This window comes from Zeus faber, assembly GCF_960531495.2.
Source record: "Zeus faber genome assembly, chromosome: 5".
Classification (NCBI taxonomy): Eukaryota; Metazoa; Chordata; class Actinopteri; order Zeiformes; family Zeidae; genus Zeus; species Zeus faber.
Window position 1 is genome coordinate 9,247,624 of NC_137192.1, and position 19,001 is coordinate 9,266,624.

Here is a 19,001-nt window from a genome sequence, read left to right on the forward strand (position 1 = left end):
ATGTGAACATTAAAAAAGGATAATTGTCTGAGGAATACAATATCTAAAAAATAATTATAAGAATATAGCATTTTCTATCATAGTGCTTGTGTGTGGGGATGAAAAGATGTGTGTGAAGTGTTTTGATGAGCTCATTCTGATCTGCGGGACATCAGCCGCCTTGACAACCAACCTGGGGGCAGACATGATCTTCCCTGGAAGTGCTGGAGATGAGACGGGTACACCCGTGCGCGCACGCACGTACACACGCGCGCGCGCACGAACACACACACACGCGCACGCACGCACACACACACACACACACACACACATATACCTGCTTGACTGGAAGATAGGGTGTTGCCAGAGGGGAGAATTACCGGCTCGCTAACTCCCTTCATCCTCCTCCTCCTCCTCTTTCCCCTGCCTCATTTTTCTCTTCCTCTTTTTTCCTCTCGCGCATCCTCGTTCTCCCCTTCAGTCTCAGAAGCCGTGCTCGCGTCTATTGTTGGCGAAGGCAAATAACTTGCCTGCTTAACGCCGTTCATTTTGCCCACTCACTGCTCCGCGACAACACTCAGTGCCATGATTTGTCTTGTGTCTTCGGTGGCACACATCGGGCTCCTAATTCCTCTGCAGCGAGTGTGGGGACGCAGAGGGCGAAGTGGGTCAAGGAGACACTGCGTGCTGTGACACCCAACCCAGCCGGTCTCATCCGTCACACCTGTCACCCCATGTGTGTCTGTGGGAGGGTGGGCGGGTACACCGTAGTCACTTTCAGGTGTCACTGCACAGTGGAGGACGGTGAAAGGGGGACAGTCCTTGTATCTTCCTCCGTTATTATCATCAACTTTCCGTCTGTACCGGGCGCCTTGGCCATACTGTATTGATTCATGGTCGCGCCAATAAACAGTTGTTGAACTGAACTGAAAGCTCGGGGGAGGCGGGGGAGCTGGGGGATGCAAACGGGGGCGCCGTCGCCGACTTCTCATCTCCATGTTTTTCTGTTTCCCGCAGTGAATCTACTGGACACCACGACGATCACAGGCGACTGGGGCTGGCTGACCTTCCCTTCCCACGGGGTAAGAGGTTTTACTGAGGCTGCCGGCACGCGTCCTAGACAGCACCCTCCCCATAACAAAGGATGTGTCTGAAGGAAATCTGCATTTTAAAAACACTGACAATGATTCCCATGCAGCGTGAATTGGATTCAAAAAGCAATTTCTCCCTTTTTTTTTCTCCGACCGAATGGAAGTGACACGGTGGTGACAGCTAAGCTACATGCTAATTAGAACATGGTCCGACGCGGCGGGACCGCCTCTCGCATACATTTGACCCCGGCTCCGTCTTTGCCATCAATCCCGTCGGGGAGGAGGCGTAGGCAGGAGAGGAGGGACCAGGAGGAGAGAGGAGGAGAGCTCGAGGGAGAAGAAGATGAAAGCTGGAGAGCGAGGTGGCAGGGAGGGCACTGCTACGGCAGATTAGCATACTGTTACCGGCGGGGTTGTCGCAGTTGGCCCGTCCCGTCGCCACCCCCCAACACCACCACCACCACCACCACCTGCTCGCCGGGCCCACCCCGCCGCCTCGCCGACGACCCGCTTTCAAGCTAATTTTCTCAAAGAAAAGCCATTGAATGGTGCCCATGGACACTCGAGGTTAGCCAGACAGAACCCGCTGCTTTCAATTCAGACAGGTCGCTTAGAGAAAACCCAGCCGACCGCAATGATTTGATTGAATAAGCCACTGACCTGTTTCAAAAAAACCCCACAAAAACAACCCCCCTTTTTTTCTCGATTGACAGGCCCGTAATAACTGTGTGAGCAAAGCCGGTAAAAATTGAATAACCCTTTTTTCAGAAAGTCAGAACTAATAACACTGAACTACGCCTGAGAATTTAGCATCGGGATCATACTATATGCATATAAATGTAAAAAATAAATAGATTAAGGAGGGATGATGTGGTTTTCATAAAGGGTCCCATCTTCGTGACACAAACTGTGTAAAAAATAAAAATAATAAACCAGGGCAACGGGAAAGCGGAAACGAAAATGGTTCCGTGTAACGGGGCCTCCAAGTACGAGCAGACCTGCCAACCTGCACGCATTTTGTGTACCAACTACGCATTCTTAGTCAAAATACGCAGGCATGAAATGCCAGCTGAAACTACGCAAATATATTTTTTTATATATAAATATATATACATATATATTTATATATATATTGTAATTTCATGACGGAAATCAATCAATCAATCAAAACAAAACAAAACAAATACATTTATTCAGTATTTCAACTACATCCCTGGGATTGGACCAGATGCTACGACCTGTGGTTCTGTAAGCCCTCCCCTCCCTCTCCTCTCACTCAACATCCACTGATACGCAGCGCACTGAGCGCAGCGGTTCTTTATTACCACCGAGGTGTAACGCTGCAATGTGAGGTAAAATGGAAAGTGGGGGAGTTATAATAAAGCACAAAAATGTGACCGTAATGGTAATAATTTAAACGTGAGATGCACCGAACGATCGGCCGGTGACCGGAATTGGTTCAAGTTCAAGTTCAGGTTCACCGGCCGACCAGTGTACTCGTGCTCGTAAAAATGCTCCAATACTCCAGATGAACCAGATACCAACGTGATGTAACGTGGTCGTGCAGTTGGCGCTCAAAAAAAAGAGTGGAAGAAAGAAAATGTTGTTTGGAGGTACTTGGAGGTACAACGTAAACTAAGAAGATTCAATTTATTATTTATCTATGGCCTGACAATATTCTAACATTGTGCAGACTGCGCATCTAACACTGTCACAGCGGAGCTCGTGATGAAAAGTTTGACTCTTTTTTTTGAGACTTGGTTCCTGAATTCACTCAGTCAAACAAGTCGTTCAATTTGATTCACTTTGCACGGTGAGCGAAGGAGGACTTCCAGTGAGGCCAAGTAAGAAGTAGTTAGTATCCGCATCACAAGTACCATATAAATATAATATAAATGTATATTTGCACTTAAGGTGAAAGAGAATTTAATTTGAAGTTTGAACTGACTAGTTATATGTCGTAAAACTCAGTGGGAGTTACAGGTTACATTATAATTAAGCTTGGTGACAGTCCTATTTTCAATTTTATTGGAACTCAGGCAGAGTTCCATGTTCTATTATTGTTCCATAGCAATCAAAATCAGCAATCTCACTATTGTGAGAAAAATTGCAGCGGTAGTTTGTATGCGCAGCTGTCCTATCACGTGAGCGTGATCAGATCACATGATGTATTTGCCATTGACCTACAGCAGAGGGGTAGGGGTATGAGATTTCATTATATGAATACTGTATGTTTACTGTATGTAGTTAGCCGTAGTAGCTTGCATACTATGTCATTAGCTTTGCTATGAGACGACTACGGTGTGAATAACTGGAGTCATTTAGCCGCAGTAATTCAAACGCCATGGTGACTCCCTGTTACACTATTGTGGTCCTCACAATATTTTCCCAAGGTTGGCAGGTCTGCACTCGTAATAATTTGTTCAGTTTGGTTGGTTCCCAAAAGAACACAGGGCCGGGGACACATGTTTTCTTTCTTTTCCCAAGTCGCTTCTGTCCCTTTGGGGTTCAACTTGCACCTGGACCTGGTTATGATCCCTGGAGGAGCGTGAGCTGCTGATTTCATTTATTCGCCTGTGCTCCTATTCCATTCCTCCCAGCAAAAAACATGAAAAACCTGTGTATTAAGAAAGGAAAGGAAAGCAAAATGGATCGGACAAGAGAATACAGAGAGATCTAATGCAATCTACGGATTCGTCTGAAGTCCGGTGTAGAACGGGGGCCGATGTGTGGGAACGTTGAACTGAATCATATTTACAATGGACAATGAGGCGGGAGAGGTGATTTATACATGCCTGTGTGTGTATGTGGATGTGGATGTGTGTGTGAGAGGGAGACAGAGAGACGGAGAGAGAGAGAGAGAGAGAGAGAGAGAGAGAGAGAGAGAGAGAGAGAGAGAGAGAGAGCGAGAGAGGGACAAAGAGAGAGCGAGAGAGTGACAATGTTGAGGTCTCCTGGGGAATTTGATTAATGGGTGTTATGACAGATTCTAAATCTCTCCCTTTTTCCGATCTGACTCGCATGCACACACACACACACACACATGCACACATGCACACATACACCAACAGTCCATGTAATTTTTTTTTCTACCGTTTTGACAGTTTTCTGTATTGTGACTGTGCCAAGGCTGTAAAATTAGTTTTCCTTTTTGTTCGGCCACTCCGTGCTTCAGGCTGAAGTGGCCTTTTTCTTGCTCACAGGTCAAGAAAATGTGTCTGAATCGGGGGAGAGAGACCGGCAGCTTGCCTGACTGTCCCATTTGTATTCAGGGTGTGTGTGTGTGTGTGTGTGTGTGTGTGTGTGTGTGTGTGTGTGTGTGTGTGTGTGTGTGTGTGTGTGTGTGTGTGTGTGTGTGTGTGTGTGTGTGTGTGTGTGTGTGAGAGTGTGTGTGTGTGTGTGTGTGTGTGTGTGTGTGTGTGGGACCATTGTTTTTCCAAATTTTATTCCAGGCGCCTCAGACCGTGTTCTAGGACCGTATCCAGGTTTCCATTCTAACCAATCACCACGGCCACTGATTTAAATCGTTAGAGCACCTTTGGCACGAGAGGGCAGAGTTTATCGTGGAAATCAGTGGATGTGAGTGATCGGTTCTGATGAAAACCTGCATACTTAAGCTCGCATACCCGGGAGAGCACTGATCCTATGTCCCAAGTCGCATACTACCATACTATTTATTACTGTGAGTATTTAGAGGGTTTTTTTTACTTTAAAAAAACTAACTTAAATTCACTTTAAAATTACCTTTATTTATTTTGCATCATTTCAGTTTGGCATCGCATACTTAGTGAGCGAGAAATATTATATCCCCATATATATATATATATATATATATGGGGATATCTCCATATATATATATCCCCACTGGATAGAAGAGTGGAGCCCAACAGGTGGATGCAGGGGAGGTGGAGGGAGCGTAGCAAGGCAGGTAGGGCAGGAGGGACTGACTGCTTAAAGAGAGTGGCCCATAAGGGCGCTTCAGTGTGTGACGCCGTTGAGTTGCTTCATTATGCGGAAAATACCAGGATGACAGAATTGGGCTGGGTGTTGGGCAGGGCATACAAAGGGTCAGAATTTGATCTAATATCGACAACAATATCGATGGCTTATGATATGATACTACATCAGACATTTTATACGCAACGAGAATTCAGTAGACCATCATCTGCCTCCATACTGTACATTTCTTAATACTTCAGTGCATTTGGGACAACAGTGGTATTTCATTTAAACATAAAATGGTTTTAAAAATAAATAAATTAATTAAAATAAAAAATAGATTTTACATATAGTGTCAGTATTACAATTTTCTATAGAAATTGAAACCATAGAATTTTTTTTTTAACCCAGCCTAAGGACATAATACCTCTGGTGAGATTTCTCAAACATACAGTACCATACATACAGCATGATATGTACAGTAGAATACTATACTGTATGTACAGTATGGTATGTTTGTAGAAGTATGCTGTATGTATGATTTAGGACATTTCTGGACCAGTTTTCCCTCCTTTATCAAACATTTTTACAACAAACTGAACAGTATATTTGTTCTTACTTAAAGTGTTCCACTGCACTCGCCACCATTTGCTCTGAGATGTATTTTTTTCCGACACCCTCATACCTCCCTCACCCAATTCACTCCACTCTGTGCCCGGACAACATATTTGATAGACCAGGTGGGCGGAGCCGCAGGGAGGTATTATTGAGGTGGTTTGGGGTGCTTGATTTATTGCAAACCTGAAAGACGTGTTGTTTCATATCTGTAGAGACACCGCTTCCCCGACACAATTTTCACAATATTTGTTTTCACTGTACTGTAGGGTATTGTTTTTGGTGGGTGGGTGCGATTGGGGCACGCTGAGGATCACAGTGAGTGGCCAAGTTCAGGCAAAAGCAGTGAGATACAGAGCGCCGCCCAGTGGGAATACCACAAGCGAAATAAATCCCAGCCCGGAGGAGGAAGATGGATCAACTCTGTCACCGCACAGTTCCCTGAATATGAAATTGCATCCAAACCTGGTTTGAGACAGAGGAAAGAGAGAATAAAATAAAATGTTGTATAGAAAGAGAGAGGTAGAGAGGGCCGTTATTTTGTTCTGCACAAGTGAGACAGATATTTACCTGAATACCGTACCTTATTTTTTTTTTAAACAAATCCTCCCTCCAGTCGGCCCAGACCGCTTGACAATATCCCACTCATGCAACGGCGGGCAAGATAATCTAATGAATTTGGACTGAACAGGAGTGAAAACAGAGTAAGCGAGAGCCGAGCTCGCCGTGGTCGGTCTGCAGGTGTGTAACCGTACACCGGAGGGCAATGTCAACCTGGTGGTAATGTTCTGTGTGTATGTGTGTGTGTGTGTGTGTGTGTGTGTGTGTGTGTGTGTGTGTGTGTGAGAGAGAGAGGTCTTGATGAGCAGCTTGAGCTCTCACTTGCTTTGTGTCTGGTTCAGATGACATCATGACAGATCACATCTCCCACTCTCGAGGGCTTCTCTCCCTCCAATTTATTCAGGCGATGGTTAGGACGCCCGTAGGCTGTCCTGGGAGCATCTTTCACCCCTATCTCACGCTCTCTCTCTCCCTCTATCCCTCTCTCTCTCTTGCTGTGTCAGACAGGGCAGGAAGACTTCATTATCCCTCCGTCCGATCCATGTTGGCTGTGACAGGTTCATCCACTGCCCGCTCCACAATCGATACTGCTGACAGTCTGTGTGTGTGTGTGTGTGTGTGTGTGTGTGTGTGTGTGTGTGTGTGTGTGCTCGTGCAAGCGTGCGTGTATGTGTGTGCGTGTGTGTGTGTGTGTGTGTGTGTGTTCGTGCGAGCGTGCGTGTATGTGTGTGTGTGCGTGTGCGTGTGTGTGTGTGTGTGTGTGTGTGTGTGTGTGTGTGTGTGTGTGTGTGATTAGTGTAGGCAGTGGAAGCCATGATGTGTATGGAGCATGTGATGAGCTGAAGTGTCAAAAGCCCACCCACCATAGCCGTTAGTAGTCCTCTGCTTCTCTCTCTCTCTCTCTCTCTCTCTCTCTCTCGCTCTCCTTCTCCCCCAGACCCACACCAATGCGCACATACATAGGAGCACACACTCCGTTACAGTGTCAGCAATACGACAAGTCCTTTGGTCCCCTTGGTTATATTTTAATCAGCTGCACAGTTCATCATTCAAGGAAAGGGAAGGTATGTAGAATCATGGTCAGATCTCTCTGGCCCCTCCCTCTCTGGTCCTTGGGGTCAATAATTACATATACAATAGAATATGTCCTAGACTGCTGGGGAATATAAAGAAAATACTATGATCACTACTATTGCTCAATTTTAACAGTTGCTTTCTTTCCAAGTTGAGGTTCCATAATTCTGTTTTGCAAATTTTTGTTAAAGAATAAAGTAAGCTCAGCTTTGTCTCTTAAACTGGGAAAAAACAGACAATATCAGATTTAGGCAACTCCCAGCGGGCTGTGTAATGCTGAGAGGGGGGAGGTTCCCCACCTCTGACCTACAGCAACTACACCAAAAGTATGTTTTGGTGGTCTGCAGCGACGTCCTCCACTTTACAGTATCAAGACTGATCACGCATTTCCTGGTTAAAAGCGGCTTTTCTTGCCTTCCTGACGTCTGCCAGGACGCTGGTCATGGGAAGCCAACCTCTCGCTGGTGGTCTCAATGGCAGCTGTGTGCTAGTGATCCAGGCTTCAGCACAGTTGGAGATAGGGACACCTTGATGCGCCACTAGGCCATCTTGTGATCTTGTGCGCCGACGGCAGGCCAAGGCTGAGTCCTGCTTGATGCTGTCTTTGAAGTTTGTTATCAATCGTGGCCATCCCTAAGGGGTACTGCCACAGTGTTTGACTAGAGATACCATCATTTTGAAGACACGCATGGTGTCTAGTAGAGTGAATTTGTCCACAGAAGCCAGGCAGACCACCTCATTTACAACAGCATTGACACATACTGTACCCAAATCTTTCCAGCCTTCGCCTAAGAATCATAGCGGAGATGATCGGAGATGATCGGAGATGACGCCTCCCTCCCTCTCCCTCCTCCCCTTCCTCCCTCTCTGCAGAGAGAACCACAGAAGTACAGGGATCTGCAAACTGCAGCTTCAAAGATTCCCCAGGGAACAGATGTTTGCTCAGAATCTGCTGATGTTGATGAAAACATGTTCAGCTAGGCTTCCAATCGCAACGTCTGTTCCTTGTGGAGAGGCAGGGGGAAAAGGACGAAGGAATTTCCATGTCATTTAATGTGCCAGCCTGTATTTCTGATTCACTGGCACAGGTTGACGTCTTTGTTACTTGAATGTGCAGCCAAGATTAAGCAGCTTTCTTCCCTAGTGGGGATCTGAAGCATCGACCCCAAATAAGCAAAGCTGCGCCAAAGGACCTCCGTGTCTTCTAGGAACATATTCCAGCGATCAGAGAGACATTGAGAGAGAACCTGACACTGCAGTAAGCAGACTTTTCTTCAGTCATATAACAATCACAATTGATTTGACAAAACTCAGGCCAGTTCGTACAGGGAAGGTTCCACAGCAAAAACAAATCTGAGCAGCCAGACACCTCTGTGTCTCTCTGTTGACTGTGCAACTTAATTATAGTGCAGCTCTCAAGCAAAACAACACTGCTTCCTCGGGCTAACATCTTTTCTTATGGACTACACCGAAAACTTAAATCTTTTTATGTTTGTTTTGCACAGCGATAAATTGATGGTTTCAGGGTTAAAGTACCTCAGTGAGTTTCCTCATTCTGTGCTCCCATGGTGGTATGGGACTGGTGAGGGCGGACAGTGTGCTACAAAGGGGTCCTGATTCGGCCGGCGGAGCTGTTCCAGGATCCGCGGCACGATTACAATCTTGACAGCATTGTGCCTGCGATTTTATCAATCAGCCGCACTCTGGCAGACGCAGGCGGGCCTGTGCACACAAAACATGCCAACGAGGTGGGCTCACTCGGACCCCCTGGCGCGATGGACGGCAGGTTGCGGTTGTTGCCCGTGACAGCCTGTGATTGTGCAGATGGGTTCTGCCCAAGAAAAAAATATCATCAAACCGACGCAACATAACCGTCGACGCATTGTCAGATAACACACACAAACTGGCACACTCTCATCAAATCGCGGCTTCAAAAAACACATAGATAAACTTTAATCGAATCCGCTCGGTTCTGCGTTGGGAGGTTTCTTTTTTCTTAGCCCGCACACGCACATATTCATGTACACTGTTCTGTGAAGGAGAGAGAAACGGAAATCGAAATTGCACCTCAGAATAGATAGCAATTATACCTTCTACTCCACTGAACCTAGACCTGTACAATTAACACCCGTGCTGCATAAAGGTTATGGCCGTCAAAGTGCCCATAGACACACACACACAACTACCAATCCGTCCTCACACACACCACACTACAGACATTTACAAAGGAGTCGGGTTATTAAGTCTGTGCTTATTGTGCGGCTGATAGCGTGAGAGGCGCAAAGGTGTTGGCTGAAGCCTGATATTTTTCCACTGAGTTATTATCCAGACCTGTTGCTTCACGCAGAGCCGGGCGTTAAACATGGGAATGCCACCGCAGTGCAACACAGTGGGGCATGCAGCATTCAACCCTCAACAACCCCCCCCCCCCCCCCAAAGCCCCCTGCCAGCTGTCTCTCCGTCTCCTTGAATCCTTCCCCATTTTTACTTTATATCCTCCGCCTCACAATCTACCCCTTCCCCTTCCTCTCTCTCTGTCCCTCGCTCCCTCTGTTTTCTGCCTCTGCATATGGGCTCAAAGGAATCTTCCATCGACACTCTAATCTGAAATTCGATCTATCAGAGGACGCCGAATTCCCTTTCTCTCCTTGGGCCTCCATCGTTCCCCTAAATAAATGGCCGCTTTCTGTTCCATGGGCCGTGTCGGGGGTTCTGTCGGCTCGGTGATTTATTCGCTGTTGTTTTTGTCTTTTGGAAAACAAGAGTTCAGAGATTAAGATGATGGCTTTGTGTTGAGAGACACCTGAGGAGGTGAGCGGGAGAAGTACAACACGCTGCTCTGTTGTTGTTGTTGTTGTTGTTGTTGTTGTTGTTGTTGTTACTGTTGTTTTCTACTGATCTACTGATTTCAGTTATTTATCGCAATTATGTTGTGATATAATTAAGATTGCGTGACTACAGTATATGTTGTGGCATGCCATTTTGTGATCACTCATCTGGTTAATTCATGGCTTTATTAATTTATTTGTTGTATTTTTTGGAGTTTGGACCTGCATATGTAGTTGGTGAAATGACTGAAGTTGAAGAGAAGATAATTATCCTCAAGCAGGTCCTCAGTCAGCTTTCAAACAAAGTGTTTGCGTCCATAGAACTAATCCAGAATGGAGCTTTAATAAGATGACACCCACTACATTGTGCATCATATCAGCCGCCACACCGCACCCTATAATTAACGGCCTTTTCAACTGGTTTTCCCGCCGTTTGTTAGTCAATCTTTTCGTTCTCTTTCCTTTATCCAAACATTAACCAGTTTTCATATAATCTCTTTCTATAAAAGTTGACTTTGACTCAAAGCTACGCTACCTATGAGCATTCTTTTATTTAATTTTTTTCCTTTGCTTTGGTGGCAACCACATTCACAAATCCCATCTTCCTTTTTTCTCATTTCTTAAAAAAGAAAAAAAAAAAACTTGCTTCAACAACAGCTTTGGAGATTTTAAGGCGGGCGAGACTGCGAGAGTGCATTTGTCTAAATCGAAATGCCTCGAGAGTGAAACACAAAAGGGGGCTTCAAGATTAAAGAGACGGAGAGAGTGACAGAAAGCGGAGAAGTTGTGAAATGTGGATCAAAAGTGTATTTAAGAGGCTGCTTTGTGAACGACTGTCTGGCTGACTGGCTGACCCCAGTGTGTCCTAAATAAGAAGACACAATTATCAGGACCCGACATCACACCAGACATCACTCCAGACTCAGACTCTGATCTTCGCCTGCGTTGGACGTAATGGAGTCTGTTGTAAAAATTGTTGCCATTTAATGGACTCCAAAGGCGTTCTCCTGGTGGCTCTGTGGAGCAGATGCAGTCCCCTGACTATACGTCTGAATTTGGCCAATGAGTTATTTATGCTGTGTACATTTTATGTTCATTTAGAATTATGGCACACAGCTGGAATGCCATTAAAGACTGCTTTGACTTCTGAGGGGACTGTCGCTGTCCGTGGTGCTGATCAGGTGATTCCTCTCTTCTCACGGTGCTTTCCTTCATCGGGAGGTTTGCTGCTGCAGTCTCTCCTGCTCCCTCCTCTCTGTGGACCTCAGGTGTACCTGGAATTTGGCATTTTCCCACCAGAATAGACAAGATAATCTGAACTACAATCATTCAACGTATTATGAGATCATTACTATGATGAGATATCTAACAAATGACCGTCAACAGAGCACATCGTGTGGGACTTGATTATGGACAACTACAAACCTGCTTGAGTAGAAGATGAGGTCGAGGGACACCATTTGTAGTACCCACACAAATAGACAGTATATTGAGGGGTTAGCGTGCAAATGGCAGTACCATTATATGTAACAATGTGGACTGTTTACTTCAAATTGTGATGTAACACAAGGAAGCAAAACAAGATTGTCATGGTGGAAAAGTGGTGTAAATAGGGCATGTGTAAGGATTGGTGTTATATCTCAAGGCACTCATGCATTTGTGTGACAATGCATCCTTGTTTATGTGTGTGTGTTTGTGTGTGTGTGTGTGTGTGTGTGTGTGTGTGTGTGTGTGTACGTGCGTGCGTGCGTGCGCACGCAGGTGTATGTGTGTGAGAGCAGTCCTACTCTGAGGCTGCCACATCCGATTTGGCGTGATGAGCGATCCGGTGTGTTGACAGGCAGGAAACAGATGTGCAATTTAAAGCCAATTAATTTCTATTTCTTTCTCACACACAAACATGGGACGGGCGCACACACTCTATCTTTCTCTCACACGCACACACAGACATGCCGCACAATCGCTCCATCACTTCTCCGAGCCGCTGCGCGTCTCTTGTCATAGCGCCGCCAAACTCCCTCTTATCGCAGCTCACAGAAGATAATCGCCCGAGACACGGACGTGCCCTCGCTCTCTTTTTCTCCTTCTCCTCCCTTCTGCTCCTTCCTCGCTTCTTCTCTCTGTCCGTCTCCGCCTGTTTTCTCTGTTCTGCCCCCTATCGACACCTCTCCACTGGTTAACTCCACGCTTTGGTTTCTTTTGCCCCAAAGGGTCGGGTAGGGGGGAGTAAAACAGGGGGGAAAATTCCCAGAGAGAAAAAAAACAAAAGTCACATTGGTCGGTTGAGAGCCCAGCATTAAGCAAGGGGTGCATAATGAGGGGAGATAGAGAGGTTACTCACCTCACTAATTAGCAGGGGTCTCCACCAGTTCAAGGACGGTTTCAATTTAGCTGATAAAGATGAGAGGACAAGGGGGGATGGGTGGGGGATTGGGGGGTAGGAGCACCAGAAGGCACCAGAGACCTTTTCAAATATTGCAGACAGGTTTCTTTTTTTTTTTTTTTTTGGTTGTGTTGTTTTTTTGTTTTGATTGTCTGGCTCTGTCGCGGCCTTGGAAGGACCTTCCCTGGTGAAGGGAGGTCTGTGTTGAAAGGAAGGTCCACTCGGGGTTGGGTGGAGCGAGGTGGGTCTGGGGGGCAGAGTCCACCCGGGTTCGTCGAAAATGCTACAAAGGGTCCAACCTCTCCGATTCGCTTGCAATTATTCGGCGACCTGCAACGCGGCATGAGGCACGGGTGGCGCACAGTGTCTGTGTGTGGGGGGGGGGGGGGTGTGCACTCGATGCGCTGCTGTGCTTGAACTGTGTCTAAAGTCATTTGAGGAAATTAGAATCTTGAATCTCTTGAATCTCTCTGTCTGTCTGTCCATCTGCCTCCCCTGCACGCAACTCTGTCATTCTGTGTTGGCATCCTTGACGAAGGGACAGATTGCACCGAAAAGGCCAAGACGTATTTAAATGTAAACTGTTGGAGAGACAATATGCGCGCTACAATCGTTGCTTTGAAAAACTCCTTGCTGGGGTTCATTCGAAGAGTTATGACCAAGGAGATGACTTCCAGGAGAACAGGAAGTGAAATTTTATGTTGAATATCAACGCTAGGAACATTGTCACCCTGTCTCTGGTCTTAAAGTTTATGGAGGAGACCCGCAGCTACGTAGGGACTAAACATGAGTTTACTGTACAATGCATTTGGAAGATCCAAATTCGACATATTCAAATAATGGTAATTCCAATGGCTTTGTATGTGTGTGTGTGTGTGTGTGTGTGTGTGTGTGTGTGTGTACGTGTGTTTGTTTTTATTATGAGCACCGGAGCAAAAATAGACAGCTGTTCTGAGTTGCAGGGGTATTCTCAGTTGGGATGAAGAGAAAGTCTGCGCACCACACAGACTTTACACGACTGAAAATATGTTTGTGTGTGTGTGTGTGTGTGTGTGTGTGTGTGTGTGTGTGTGTGTGTGTGTGTGTGTGTGTGTGTGTGTGTGTGTGTGTGTGTGTTTGTGTGCGTGCGTGTTTGTGTGTATGTGGAGACGCTGATAAAAAAAAAAACAACTGATAACATTTTGTCATTTTACTCGCCCCCTACAAACCACAGACCAAAACACCATCCCCTGACATTATCGATGGAGGTCTTCTAACAACAACAAACACGCTGGAGGTGATAAGCAAGGCTGGGGTGGGCGGAGGGGGTTGTTGATTGAGTTTCCTTTCGGCGCCAGATGGGGGTCAGAGGCGGTCAGCGGCGAAAATGCACCTACAGTACAGCACACGCATTTATCAATTTCTGAATCAGAATCTGAAATCTGAAACAGTTTATTCCACCAGGAACGTTTCGTGTGTTTCACTGCAGAAGATTTTCCTCTTCGACAATGTTCATTAATCGACTAATCGTTGCACGTTTATGATATAAATAAATTGTTTAATATATATACTGCATATGTTCTTGAGGCAACAGAAAATGGTTTGAGTTGCAAGGCTGAAAAAAAATGTTATAATTAACATTGTTAACACTGTGCTACATTACAGATGAATGCAAAACCTAATAAAACAGTTAAACATTGCATGGGTTAAACTTATTAGTCCTTATTATTATTTTATTAATGCACACAATTTGCACTGAAATGGCAATGTGGCGTATTGAAGATTGTTTTCCCGGCTGATTTTCGTTTTCCCGGCTCATTAGGGACCCCTTGTCGGAAGCATTTCCCGGGGCCGCGGTCTCAATTACTTGCTCCGCCTTCCCCGGGTCGGGGATTCCAGCTGGGGACGAGAGACATTTATTTTTGTTAAAATATATTTCAAAAGCCCTTTTGTGTTACATACACATGTCCAGCCATATAAGTTCCATAGTTAATTTTGCGCAGGCGCAGCTCCAGAATGGACCTTTTTTATTTCCTGCAATCAACCGACCAGTGAGAAACTTTGACTCTTAGGGGGCAGCCCTAAATGGAGTGAAGTAATAATATAATTAAAAATAAAATGTAAAATGAATAATCAAATATATAAAATATAGAAATATCAAAACATATAAAATAAATAATCAGATATATTAAGCTATACAAATATACAAAATGCAATGCACAGGATAAGTTATTGTTATTGGTTTATTGTTACATACTGGTATATATTGTTGTATGTTGTTATATAATATGGGTATATTGTAATGAACGTGTTGCTGCCCCCGGTTCCTAATTCTATAAATTCTCGCCCATTATAAACAATGTAAAAATCGAATCACCAGGCGGGAAGAGTACCTGCATTTGAACAGTCCCTGCCAGAGTCGCATTTTGAAGTGAATTCCTCCACATGTTTACGGGCATTTAGTATCGCTCGCTGGCAGCTCTGAGAAGAAATGCATTAGCATACTTCAATTGTGGCATTTTAGCAAGGGGCGGGGGGCTGTTATGGAAATGTTCTATTATTTTTTCACTCCGGCAGCTGACAGACAGACCAAATCCAAGAAACAAGGCAGCGTATGAAAAAAAATTACAATTATTATATGTGACTATTCTGACCACCAATACATAAACAATTGTCCCATCCAATACTAATGAGGAGGGTGTGAACACAGGCGAATACACAGGCTCTGCGTTGTTTATTCATGGGTCCGCAGTAGTAGATGACTCGCTTGGATATGATTGTTACCGTGAAAAGGTATAAATAGACGAGCCGCGATTCATCTGAAGGATCTAAACGCAAGCATGCGTTTGAAGTCAAAACTAATATAATGAGAAATCTTCTCGGGTGGTTAGAGAGGCATCCATTGGAGATGCTCCTGCAGCATGTATTGCACGTCTCCAACAGTGTGATCCACAGGGCTGCCGGGATGTTCCACTGACCCAAGAACTGTTTTTTTTCTCTCTTCATCTCTCTCTGGATCTGTTCTGACTCCCCAACCCCCCCAGTGGGACGCCATTAATGAGATGGACGAGTACTTCAGCCCGATCCACACGTACCAGGTGTGTAACGTGCTCAGTGTGTGGTCATCCATCTTGTGCTGCTCCTCGGGCCGGCACACCAGAGTCAACTTTTGTAAAACCCTGACTCGTGACTTTTGTGACCGGGAAGTTATAAATAATTAAAAATAAAAACAATTTATATATAATATATAACATGTTTATTTTTTGTATAATTATTTAGAATAAAATAAAATATATGATTTATTCATTATATATTTATTATATTCTTCTTCTTCTTCTTCTTCTTCTTCTTCTTCTTATTATTATTATTATCATTATTCATATTATTATTATTATTCATTTGACAGGTATGCAATGTGATGAGCCCTAGTCAGAACAACTGGTTGAGGACCATCTGGATCCCGCGGGATGGAGCAAGAAGAATCTACATCGAGGTCAAGTTCACCCTGAGGGACTGCAACAGCATGCCGGGGGTGCTTGGCACCTGCAAGGTAATGATCCCACTGTCGGACAGAGCGAGCACAGTGGGGAGAAGAGAGCTAACAAATGTAATTACTACCCAAAAATGCTGCCGCAAACAAGGGCTGTAACAATAGCTACAAACGACTTTATTCAACCATCCTTTTAACCTCAGCTCCATCAGTCCAACATGACGCTGATAACTGTCCATGGCTGTGAAGCAGTCAGCGCTCTGGAGCAGTCCACTCCCGTACTGTAGACACTTTTGTAAAATTTATGACGTTAATATTTCCTATTTTCCTTTATTATTATTATTATTATTATTATTATTATTGTTATTATAATTATATATATATATATAATTTATTTATTTTACCTGTGCTGTCAGCATGCTGGGCATACAGCACAAAGTATTTGTATGCCATTGCATCTAGGACAGAGTTAGTCTGCAAGTGGAGTTCAAGTTCTCAACATGCAAAGCAACTCTTCATTAATTCTTTAATCGTCAAGAACTGTTGCAATAACTCTGTCCTGTGGACGACCTGTAGGATGACAAGAGCACACCTTTTTGTTATACAGAACCACCACCAATCCCGCTTTGGAGAACAATCTTACAATGTTTTGGTCTTTAAACAACTAATCACTCCTCCATGAAGGGGAGAATCAACACAGTTCAGACAAATAAACATAGAACCAAACAAACATGTACATGGAAAAACATAAACATTGAAACGTCAAATGACAACATGTATCGACAACATGTCCAGGAAAACTGGAACAGCAATTCGACACTCTTGTGGCCTTTTCCTGTCATAGTTATGGCAGTAAATGAAATGGATGTGACCAGGAGGGTGTTTGGGATGTGTACAAAGCAGGTGCTGGTGGTGTGTGTGCCTGTGCAGTGAAATCTCTGCTTTTGACCCACCCTGGCTTGTCCTTCCTCTGGAGGCCAGCATACAGTGATGCACCCAGGTAACAGTTACAAATGTCTATTGCTGGTCAGATGACGATGTTCTGCATTTTTCTGGTGGGGGGCCTTAATGATGTTACAAGGGGGAAACTATATGTGAGCACAGGGAGAACATGCAAGCTCCACAAAGAAAGGACCCTAATTGGGAGATAACCCACCGGTGCATGGTGCCAACAGAGTCCGAGGCGGGAATCAAACCCAGGACATTCTTGCTGTGAGGCAACAGTGCAATTCACTGTGCCCCCGTAAACACAACGCACTGTGAAAGTTTCTGTGAGTGCACGAGACTTGTCCCAATTGGTTTCGATGAGGTCGGTATTATATCCTCGCGCCTCCAAGCAAAGGCCCCAAAGCCACTTCTGAGTTCCACAGCCGTTTAGACACCCCACGACCGCAGGAAAGCCCCGAGCACCTTGCCCTGCAGCCACAGAAGACTCCCCAGCCCCCAGAGAAGCCAGACGCCCGTGGAGCAACACCCATGCCCGGCCCCGAGGAGCATAAACTAGTCCCAGAGAGCGTGAGGAGACCCCGCGCCCCTGAGGCGCACACATAAACCCCCCCCCCACGTGCAGACATAGGACGCAGCCGCAGGCGCAGACCCCAGGCTACGGACAGCAGGCATGGATGGGAGGCCGGAGCAAGGTCCTGTGCCGACAGACCGACACCCCGCCCACCAACGCCGCGCGCAAGGGCCAGGCCCCATCCAGCCGCAAGCCCTGAGCACCCATCCACGTAGCCAAGTGTGCTCAGCGCTAGATATTTGGGCCCTCCAACACCCCCGGCACTCGGGGCACCCACTGCAGAGAAGCCACGGAGCAAAGGCCGTCAGCCGCCTCCTACACCCCAACCCACACGAACGACAGCAAGCAGCCTCCAAGGGGCCCCAGAAGACACCCGTCGGCACTCCCCGCAGCCCAGGCAGGTCGCGGCATGCCAGAAACCACCGGCACGAGGGGCAAGCCACCAGGACCCGAACCCACCTGGCAGGTGTTCCGTCCGGAGAACCCCAGTGCTCAATGTATGCTGTTGGCAATTTAAGTTAAAATTGCAGTGCGTGGGAGTGCGAGTCCTCCAATCGAGTCGAACCCGAAACACTCACACCCCTCCTGTCCCGCAGACCCTGGTCTGGTGGAATGCTGTTCGGAGTAGGATTTATGTGCTAGTGCATGTGTTCTAAGCTAATACGAGTGGGAGCAGTCCCACAAACCCTAGGCCTATTGGGAATTTCCTTCTATTATTTTTTCAGGCATACCTTTGGCATCGTTATTGACATTTTGTGTTCTAATTTTGTGTCTTCGGTTGGAATTGTATTATATTATCCAGTATATCAGTGTTTCTCAGGCCTAAAATGTATTTCGACAATGGCGTTATTATATATATATTTCCAATAATGTATATATATGTACACTGATCAGCCAAAACATTTAAAACCACCACTAATATTGTGTAGCTTCCCCTCTTGCCGCCTAAACAGCTCTGACCCATCAAGGCATGGACTCCACAAGACCTCTGAAGGTGTCCTGTGGTATCTGGCACCAAGACATTAGCAGCAGATCCTTTAAGTCCTGTAAGTTGCGAGGTGGAGACCCCATGGGTCGGGCTTGTTGTTCCAGCACATCCCACAGATGCTCGATCGGATCGGAACCTAACCCCGACCATCCACATGATGTAGTAGAAAATGTGATTCATCATACATTCCGCTTGCCTATTTTTCCTGCTTCCAACACATCAGCTTCAACAACTGACTGTTCCCACCCCTTGACAGGGGCCATTAGAACGAGATGAGCAATGTTATCCCCTTATTCACAGTTTTATTGTTGTGGCTGATCGATGTATATATACATATACTGTATATACACACGATTATATATCTACAGTATCTTCAGTAGACACTGCACTGCTGAAAATCTATTTACAACTTTAACTCATGCCTGGGTCTAGTATTGGAACCAATCTAATCTAATTTGTATATGTATCTAAAAAGATGAGAAAAACAAAAAATTGTATTTCTTATTTGTTTTATTAATGTTTACAATTGCTTCTCAATTACATTGATGTCCGAAA

General features: G+C 45.5%; 1 protein-coding gene across 1 annotated transcript in view; it reads left to right on the forward strand.

Moving 5' to 3' along the window:
• epha8 (eph receptor A8) overlaps positions 1–19,001 on the forward strand; it is a gene marked incomplete at both ends in the record, with an annotated part of 92,968 nt that overhangs the window by 23,102 nt on the left and 50,865 nt on the right. The window contains 3 exons of the mRNA XM_080000721.1: positions 997–1,061; positions 15,494–15,556; positions 15,865–15,999. Of these exons, the coding sequence (XP_079856847.1) occupies positions 997–1,061; positions 15,494–15,556; positions 15,865–15,999 (263 nt within the window). The remainder of the gene's footprint in view (positions 1–996; positions 1,062–15,493; positions 15,557–15,864; positions 16,000–19,001) is intronic.